At 41.2% G+C, this 10,828-nt stretch overlaps 1 protein-coding gene across 1 annotated transcript in view; it reads right to left on the bottom strand.

The window, feature by feature from the left end:
- Positions 1-250: 250 nt before the first annotated feature.
- Positions 251-10,828, bottom strand: part of LOC143280165 (intraflagellar transport protein 172 homolog) — a 69,430-nt gene continuing 58,852 nt past the window's right edge. The window contains 9 exon segments of the mRNA XM_076584749.1: positions 251-1,696; positions 3,455-3,546; positions 5,565-5,718; positions 6,299-6,397; positions 6,791-6,850; positions 7,679-7,894; positions 8,412-8,522; positions 9,154-9,270; positions 10,047-10,133. Of these exon segments, the coding sequence (XP_076440864.1) occupies positions 1,607-1,696; positions 3,455-3,546; positions 5,565-5,718; positions 6,299-6,397; positions 6,791-6,850; positions 7,679-7,894; positions 8,412-8,522; positions 9,154-9,270; positions 10,047-10,133 (1,026 nt within the window). The 3' untranslated portion in view covers positions 251-1,606.

Raw genomic sequence — 10,828 nt, 5'->3', positions numbered from 1 at the left:
AAAGCAGATGTGAGACCTCCTTGAAATAGAAAGCTGCAGAAAAATCTAATCCATGTGAGTTGGCTTTATAAGCAAACAATTTGGAAATGACTGGTTAACAGAAATTATAGTGTAATGACTAATTCATTACTTCAGCTAACTATCATTTACCCTTACACACACACACACACACACACACACACTCACTCACTCACTAACTCTGCATCTCTCTCAAACACACATACATCACTAATTCAGTTACAAACACGTTCACAGATGATTTTTTACTCCATCCAGTCAGTTTTGCAACACTTTCTCTTTTTCACTTTAATTCCAACAGCAATAACTTGCTTCTATCCAACATATCACAGAATTCTTGCACTTCTAGTTTTCTTAACTTCATATTAAAAGCCCAACCCTGAAAAACCAACCAACATTTGATGAACAATTTTCTGAATAAATAATCACACATAGCAAAAACACAGCATTGAGTAGAGCCTGCTTTTTGACCCAAACTTAACAGACGACAGTTGAACAAAACTGAACATACATTCTTAGGGACTCCCACCCATCGAAGACAGCAATCTTCTATAAAAGTCATGGACGGAATGGTATGCAAACAAACTTCACAGGTAACCACAACCCTGATCACAGAACAAGGACAGAAGAAAAGAAGCAGCAGAAGAAGATAAGAATTAATGTGTGTGTGTGTGTGAGCCGCATGGTAACATCAATGAAAAAGTATGAAACCAACGCTCCAGCAGTCATCGATATGTGTGTTCACAGTGAGAAGACAAAATGAGGAATTCTCTGGCACATCACTGATACACATGTTCACAGCGACAAGAAAAACTGAGGAATTCTCTGGCAAATTACTGATACACATGTTCACAGCGACAAGAAAAACTGAGGAATTCTCTGGCAAATTACTGATACACATGTTCACAGCGACAAGAAAAACTGAGGAATTCTCTGGCAAATTACTGATATGTGTGTTCTCGGTGAGAAGAACCGAGGAATGCTCAAGTGATCATTGATATGTTTGCTCTGAATGAGAAGAAGAATGGAGGAATGTTTTAATCAGTGTTCCCATGACAAATCCCTAACAACACTCAGCAGGAAGCAGACTTTCATTTCACCTTGAGCTTTTTTCCACATCACTTGTTGCTCACACACTGCTGCTTGTAGTCGTTCATTGCTGGGACGGCTGTGATCTCTTACAATCAATGTGAACCTCTACTGATTTATTGTCGTGGCTCCAGAACACCAAACGGGAATGTCTATATCACCACAGCACACTGCAGCATCAAAGTACTAATCAAAACAGCAGCAATCTATCACAGCAACAGGCAGCTCTGCTTCTTGTTGTTGTGGTGGTGGTGGAAAGCGTGACAAAGACAACTGGAAAGTTTTTTTCAGCAGATTGGGAAAAAAAGCAACAACAAAAAAAAAAAGCTGAAGCTGTTTTTGGTGACGCAGATGACCGCAAGGTGATGTGCCAGGAGCACAATGGGGTGTGGGGAGGAGTGGAGCAGGGGTTGGACAACGGGGAAGGAGGTGGGAGAGGGTTCACCAGGAGTAGCAGATGGGGCTGGGGGAGGGGAAAGGGGGTGCATGGGTGGAAGGTTCACTGGAAGGAGTAGCTTGGGTTGGGAGTGGCTCCACACCACTTGCTGACAAACTTCAGCACGTCTTGCAGCTCAGGACTGTGAGACACCTGGAAAAAAACCACACAGAAACAAAAATCAGTGACCTTCATCACTGTGTCCACTCTTTCTCACAAGCATCAATTCTTGAAAGAGAAAAAAAAAAGAACCACCTTCTTTCTTTGACAGCTTGTTGGCAGTTATGACCTAGTCTGTTTATCTTCCTTTATTTATTTTCTTCCAGTTTTCTTGATACTGATGTAGCTACCCTTTTACTTTTAGTGATACTGAGTGGTAAGGGGCTTTTAATTTTCATGAGTTTTCAAGAAGTAAAACATCCTGCTCACAGGGCCAAGTTGTAACAAGCCAAAGAGTGGTAAGGGACTATAATTTGGATGAGAAAAAGATTTAAGAATTAAAACATCCTTGCTCGCAAGCGCCAAGCATGTAATGGAGTAGAGTGAGGGGGTTGTTTATTTTATCAATTTTGATAAAAGGGTTTAAAGAATTAAAAACAATAAAAGAAATGTTCTTTGGATCATTCTTTTCATGGGATCACTATCCTGTTAGTTCTTTGGATCAATCTATTCATGGATCACTATCCTGTCAGTTCTTTGGATCAATCTATTCATGGATCACTATCCTGTCAGTTCTTTGGATCAATCTATTCATGGATCACTATCCTGTCAGTGACGCCACTTTTCTGACTGTGCGTAGACCAACTGGTATATTACAAAGGGGTTACAAAAGAATTACCGATTTATCGAATTAAAGAGTATGAAAGTGAAAGGATAGAAATGATTCTTGCACAGGCCAGGGACATATAGAGGCAAGTCACAAAAAGGGTTTTTCTATTGTTTTATTACAATATTATGAGACGTGAACAAACAAAGAAGATGAGAAGACAGTGCTGTAGGATGTCAGGCAGCTGGCTGTGTGCGACACGCTCGATGTGTGCACGAGAGCGGCACCAAAGAAAGTGACCAGATGTAGCAGACAACAATGCTGAACACCTAACAGCTTTCTTTTCAAATTTGAATAGCATTACGCCATGCAAGTTACATGGACAGGTCAATGGTTGGACACCATCACTGTTGTAAAACTTAGTGTCAGTTGAAATCCCTACACTGACAAACGATTAAACTGAAATAAAATATGCTTCTAACTGATTAAAGTGTATGTGTAAGCACAACAAACATAATCTGGCAGTGAATGATACATAGATTTAATTTAATTAATTTTTGGAGCATTTGTTTAGAATGGGCTTTGCATTCAAATTTGGAATGGCGTCACACATTATGAGGAGTCATTGAAGACCGGCAGGCTAGTTGCGAAAAAGGCGTCTGCTATATGCTCGGGCATGGAGCAGTCACTGTAGCCAGCTGAGCACTTGGCTACATTTCAATTGGGTATTTACACAATCTAGTATCTTTATTTGAGCCTATACTGTGCTTATGAATTGGTGTTCTAACTGAAATGTGGGCTCATGATCAAACCTTGTGTTGTTCTGTGGAATATATTTTTTTTTATATTCTTTTTACTAACATTTACTCACTCACTTATTGCTTTCAATTTTGTCTTTTTGTCAGCAAATGTGTCAACACTTTCTCTTTTTAGAGAAAAAAAACTATTCCTGTATCTTGTGTCTTGAACACAAGCACCACACTGACACACTGCAAATCCATCGAGAACAATAGAACTTATATAAACAGAAAATTATCCAATCACTGATACCCTGACACACATGGACACAGAAACACGCACATCACAGACACACACACATGCACACTGTACAAAAGAAAAAAAGACAGACAAGGTTGGCCCACTACCTTGGTGGCCATGAGGAACTTGTTCCAGTCATCCTTGTTAGCCACCTTGTTGCTGTTCTTGAACTCTACCTTGTTACGCAGCACAGGGTAACCTGTGCACCAACACACATGCATGATGGGACATTTGGCCACATACAGGTACGATGCAAACAGGTTGATATGTATGTTTTGCCACATGTTAGCAACAAACATTTATGAGCACACGCTGGGCCAGATGTTAGGAACATACAAATGTATAATTATACGAGGGTCATTCAATAAATAAGGTGAATTTTTCGGTATAAGGACTTCTAATACAGATAGAAGCTTACTTTTTTTTTCTTTTTTTTTTGTTTTACTTCTTTTTCACATGGATTTAATTTGTTTTGCAGATTAAAAAAAAACTTTGAGAGTTTTGGCGATTAACAAAGATGGCCGACCAAGAAGCATGCTCCAGGATTGAACAGCGGTCAGTTATCAAGTTTTTGGTTGCTGAAGGGTGCAAACCAGTTGAAATTCATAGGAGAATGTCAACTGTGTATGGTGCCACATGTTTCAGCCGAAAAAATGTCTACAAGTGGGCTAAATTGTTTAAAGAAGGACGGAGCAGTGTTGAAAGTGACGATGAAGTCAAAAGTGTTGTGAGCGACTGGCTGAGACATCAGTCCAAAGATTTTTACGCTGAGGGAATACGGAAGCTTGTGCACAGATGGGAAAAGTGTGTGACAGTGCTGGGAGACTACGCTGAAAAAAAAGAAAAGAAGTAAGCTTCTATCTGTATTAGAAGTCCTTATACCGAAAAATTCACCTTATTTATTGAATGACCCTCGTACATATGCTTGGCCAAATGTACAACTTCTGTTACACAACTTACAAATCATGTAAACACATGTATGCATACAGGTTATGGTTCCATAGCATGTCACACACACACACACACACACACACACATACTGTCAAAAATTGAACACCACCCAACACATCCAAGCGATAAAGACACACACATAAAAAACAAAGAAACAAATCATCACCACAGCACCAAAATTGAGATGACAAAGGGCAGAGATCTGATGCCTGTCAAAGGACTTCACACAAGTTTCAAGTTTTAATTATCCTTTCACTCCTGTTGGAGTATTGAGGATTACTGCAAAATGTTTTCATGCCCAGAATAAACATTTCCAAATGCACAACAATATCACATAAAAGTTGAGAAAACACAAATGTTTTTTTAACTCCAAAAGTGTAGCTGGGCAACATTTGCAAATCTAATCATCTTACAACCAAAATGACTTTTTTTGCCTCCTTTGAACATATTACAAAAATTAAAAACCGATTTTGGAGACAAATATTTTTTAGGAACATATCTATTTCGTAACTGATCACACCTGGGACATTCCATTTATAAAATGAAACTTATCCCCAGTCACAGACATGTTAAAAACCTTACAAAGCTGTAACTCTCGTGGTATACCTTTGTGCCTCCCTGTTTCTATTTCCAGCTTATGATTACTACTTTGAAATCTGAAGAAGCTGATAACGTAATTATCAGACATTTGACATATATTTTTCTCTACTAAACCCACTTTTGAAATTTTGATAAAACAAACATTTACTACTCGCCTCTAGAGCATGTCTCCACAGATTTTGACAACTCTCTCTCAAAGGAATGTTGACATTCTTGCAGAAAGATTCCCTCTCTAAGAAGAACTGAGCATCCCAAACACAGTCATACCCTGTTCCTATTAAAATTTGTTTGATACAACTCATCCATTTTGAAGAATAAATACCATTTCAATATAAAACAAGTAATATCAAATGTATTTTCCCGGAATATTTTTCTGTGTTTGATATCACTAAGCTGGTCCAAAATCAAACTAATCTCATTTTCACTAACACACTAATTTGATAAATACCAGTTTCTCCATACACAATTTGGGTCATAGTATTCCTGTTCAGTTTGAACAAGCATTTAAAAAATTTCAATTCTAATTTTTCAAGTATACCTACATTTTCATAACCCCATATTTCTGCACCATACAACAAAATAGGAACAATCACAGACTGGTACAAACACACACACACGCACATAGTCACACACACACACATATACACACACAGAGAAGAACCCCACCAGATATAACACAAGGCAGCGATCGGATGCCGGTGTCGACAGAGACAAGGGAGGCCTCGTAGGTTCCACGTTCGTCCTTGGGCAGTGACTGCTCCACCTTCTGGTCCATGGAGATGGCCAGTACCCACTCCTTGATGTCCTCGTGCTGCTGGGTCTGCAACACACACACACACACACACACACACACATGTGCACACACCACACACACACTCACACACACACACAAGTGCGCATACCACACACACACACCACATACACACACACACACCATACACACACACACACACACACCACACACACACACACACACACGCACACACACACCACACACACACCACACAGTCGAATACAAAAGGGCTATCCCAGGGCTGAATACCAGTCAGCTTTTAACCAGTCAAAAAGAAACCAAACAACGTTGAAAGGATTTTTTTTTTTTTTATATAGCTAAAATTACTTTTAAATGGACATATTTACCACTGCCTACTGGTGCAGACTCCAGCAGGGGTCTGAATCCTGTCCTGTGCAAAAAAACTACTCCACTGTGGCACAGAAACTGAAAGTAGCTGCTACCAGTGACCTCCCTTAGTATATTACCTCCCTTCTGTGTACCAAAGCACACCCTCTTTTCTGACAGCAATATTCCATTTTTGAAAACCTGTGGAACAAGCAATTCAGTTGGGTTTTTTTTGCATTCCAAATATCAATCAGCAGCACTGCATACATGTATTACGTACCGTGAGGTAGGCCTTCTCTGGCAGAGGGATCTCAAAGGGGATATCTGTCTCCTGGAAGTCACTGTGGTCCAGCATGTCCAGTGTGCCTTCCTCTATGGCCTGTACACACACACCCGCACACACACACACATACACACACATATATATATATCTACACACACACACACCATCCCCAAAATTCTGTCACAGTCCTGTCACTGTGTCATTATTATCAACATAGTCATTTTCATTATTTCTATCATTACTGTTATTACTATCATTATCATCATTTCTTTTTAATGGGGAATTTGAAAACAGCATGAAAGCTTTTGCTGTGTTCAATATTTGTTTATGAATTTGTGCTTTTATTGAATGATCAAACCTTGTATTGTTCTGTGTATGAAATCCCTTATCTATATATGCATATAAAATAAATATATCTAAATGTTGCCTTTTTATGAGCACACACACACACACACACACACACACACAGATACACAAAACACACATTACCTCACTGATATCCAGGTATCGGTTGAGGAAGACGAAGGCCATGTTCTCCCAACCAATGTTCTGTTCACAACAAAATACATATAACACTTTGTTCACTCAATAACTGATCAATTCATTCATTGCAGTCTGCCACTTGGTTCATATATTCATTCTCTCATTCTTTATAGTTATAGTCTAAGAAGTAACTAACAGAGAGTTGGAATGTGTAAAGAGCATGTTTTGATGCTGGTCATCTCATGATCGTACTCTTTGAAACTTTTACTTGTGGGGTGGTACTCACACACAAACGCACACACGCACACGCCCACACCCTGACACACAAACTCGCATGGAGCAAATAGATATCAAAGACAATGCCTCTACCCTGCAGGAATGCACAAACACACACACACACTCCCCCTCCCCACATCCTCCCCCTACACAGAGACACCCAAAAACACACATCCACACCCATATCCATCAACAGGAGCAGAGAATGCCCCTATGTGATGGCCTAGAGGTAACGTGTCCGCCTAGGAAGTGAGAGAATCTGAGGGCGCTGGTTCGAATCACGGCTCAGCCACCGATATTTTCTCCCCCTCCATTAGACCTTGAGTGGTGGTCTGGACGCTAGTCATTCGGATGAGACAATAAACCGAGGTCCCGTGTGCAGCATGCACTGAGCGCACGTAAAAGAACCCACAGCAACAAAAGGGTTGTTCCTGGCAAAATTATGTAGAAAAATCCACTTCGACAGGAAAAACAAATAAAACTGCACGCAGGAAAAAATACCAAAAAAAATGGGTGGCGCCGTAGTGTAGTGACGCGCTCTCCCTGGGGAGAGCAGCCCGAATTTCACACAGAGAAATCTGTTGTGATAAAAAGGAATACAAATACAAATACAAATACCCTGCAGATGATCCCGGCCTCGTAGAAGGCCTTGTCAGCGGGAATGACGTCCGTGTGACGCAGCATGGACACGGTCAGCTTGCCGGCGATGCTCTCCAGTGACTTCTGACTGAGGGCGGCGCTGCGTGTGCAGTAGTAGTGTGCTATCAGCAGCATCGTCTCAAACTCCTCATGCTGAGGACTGTTGGCCTCCGACGATTTGGTGAAGTTCTCGTGCTGGTGGGCAGCAGGAATATAGTTGTTTATTGTGTGGTGTGGTGTGGTGTGGTGTTGTGTGGTGTGGTGTTTTGTGATGTGGTGCTGTGTTGCATTATGTGGTGTGGTGTGATGCTGAGTGATGTGATGTGGTGTGGTGTTGAGTGATGTAGTGTTTTGTGGTGTGGTGCTGTGTTACATTATGTTGTGTTGTGTAGTGTGGTGTGGTGGTGCGTTGTACCATTATTGTTTTGGATTGCACTGCTCTGCATTGCTTTGCTTTGTATTGCAATGCACTGCACTGTACCGCAATGTACTGCAACATACTGTACTGCACTGCATTACACTGCATTATGTTGTGATCACTGGTGAACACTGGATTAGAAGTGCAACGCTGAACCTATTCTGCCGCTGCGCCCCTCGCAAGACCAAGACAACGCAAAACTCATCACACAAACTAGCTGCTCAAATTTCCTTCAGTACACCCCACAAACCATACTGTGCACTGGTGTGCAGCCAGGACAGTGCAGTCACTCACCAGGTCAAACATCATGTCTCTGAGGTCAGCCCACTGTCTGAAGGCCTCTGGTTTGTTCAGGTCTCTCTTGTTGATCATGTCCGAAAAGATACGTTTGTAGATGTTGAAGTTCTGAAAGAATACGGACAGACAGGTATTTCTTACTGGGTCACAAGATGTGTGCGTAATCAGACAGACATGCTTCTTTTTTGTGTGTGTCCCAGAATTTGGGATGTTTTGCATTCTTATTTATTTCAATGATGATGGGGGTGATGATAATGCTGCCATTGGGAGTCCATTTTGGTTTGGGACCATTTGACAGGGCTGTGCTCTCATATGTACCCGTGTCAACCAGGCTGAGAGATAAGACACTAGCAATGTTGGTCAGGATTTTGAGCAACGTTCACAAAGAAGGATGATCCTCAAACTGTGTGGTCCCAGTCTTTCCATTTTAACCCAAAACACACTCAGCTCTGGGTAGGAGACTACCCAAGTGTACAAATGTGCACACACACACACACACACACAAACACAACACACACATGCACGCACTCAGATACACAATGCTCATGCAACAATCTGCAGTCTCTCAGACACCAAAGCCCAACCCCCAACCGAGTAGACAGAAGACAAATAAAGTTGCTTTTTGCAAGAATGGGGAGCAACCAGCAGGCAGGATGGGAACAGGATGGACAGTGATTTGAAAGTTTATGAGAGAGAGAAAAAAGCAAAACAAAACAAAAACACCCTCATCCAATCTGACCTGCTGTTGAGCAGGCACCCCGTACTTGACATACAGCTCCATAGCAGCCTCAGAGTTGCCTCCCTTGATGAGGTTGGTGGCGTACAGTGCCACATACTTGTGCAGCACTTTGAAGTTCTGGTCGATGGAAAACAGAACAGGTCATTTACCAATGAAACTAAAGTCAGACATAATGCACTCTGGATGAAAAACAAAGTCTACAGCTGCCTTTGTTGCAGAGACCGGGGTGTCCATCTGACGAACAAGAAGAGGAAGATATACTGCTGAGAAACAAAGCCGGACATAATGTAGTCTGGCTGAAAAGCAAACAGGTCATTTACTGTTGAAAACCAAAGCTGGACATAATATACTCTGGTTGACAAATAAACAGCTAATTGACTATGAAAAACAAAGCCAGGCAGAATATACTTCATTTGAAAACATTAAAAAGACCAACCCAAATCCAAATGTATTAAAAGCAACTGCAACTGCACTCCTTCCCAGCCATTTCTGGTGTTACAACCTAAAAGTAGCCCCCCCCCCTCCCCCCCCCGCCCCCTCCCAAGCCTCAAATGACCCCAGGATGATTAAGTTTGCATGCTCTTGTGCTTTAGATATTTATTACTTTTGAAAATTTCTATGTCAGTCTTTACATACAAGAAACTTTTTTCTTTTCTTTTAAAATCTTTTTACAGTCTACAGTAAAGCGTGTGGTGTTCTACTGTCAAGCACTCTAGAAATAGGGCTTTTGAAATAACCATATCAATAATAATAATAATAACAATAACAACAATGGTAATGACAATACTTACCTGTTGCTCTGCTGTCAAGCACTCTAGAAATAGGGCTTTTGAAATAACCATATCAATAATAATAATAATAACAATAACAACAATGGTAATGACAATACTTACCTGTTGCTCTGCCATCTGCAGACACTTGTCCCACTCCCCCTTGTCGGCAAACATGTCCAGCGCTCCTATCACGTCCACGTTGGCCAGCTGGAACATACAGACACACACATGATGATTACTGACACCAATAGGAGGAGTTTGTATTATACTCCATGTTTGGTGTTTACATATACTTACCATGTCAAACTGATGCAAACTAGGCCTATGGTTTGCTCTGTTTGGCCAAATTTCGCGCGGCTAACAGTGAAAAGACACCCCTCTTAGTCTGGCCCGCTCTTAGCCAATCAAACGCCTCTAACAGCTATAAGCGCTGAATCATTCCTTTGGCCAAGGCTCTCCACGCCATCTTGTCAGGTTTTCGCTCTGTCTCGTCTAACGCTTTTTTTTGGCTATTAAGCGTTTTCATTTGGCCTTATTTTGTTGTATGCGGCTTGCATGTATATTGTTCTTACATTCTGTGTACTCGTTTCGACTCGGCCCCCTCGATTTCTTCGTATTTTTCTACCTCTGAGTCGATCCTGTCTTTCCTTTCTCTGTTGGGGATCGAATTGTTCGCTGGGTGCTTACGCGCGGTACCATGCCTCGTTTGCCATCCTACGAAGGCAGGGATAATCCAAATAATAATAACGATATCAACACCAACAACAATAACACTTATCATGTGAAGGAGAACTTTATTCATGAAGTATCTAACCAAACTTACCTTGCTCAAACCACTTCACAGTACAACAATTCCAATAAGAATGCTTTATCATAGGTTACACCATCCATGCAAACATGCA

The sequence above is a fragment of the Babylonia areolata genome, chromosome 3 (assembly GCF_041734735.1).
Source record: "Babylonia areolata isolate BAREFJ2019XMU chromosome 3, ASM4173473v1, whole genome shotgun sequence".
NCBI lineage: Eukaryota > Metazoa > Mollusca > Gastropoda > Neogastropoda > Buccinidae > Babylonia > Babylonia areolata.
Note: the sequence above shows the minus strand (reverse complement) of the source record. Positions and strands in the feature narration are given on the sequence as shown.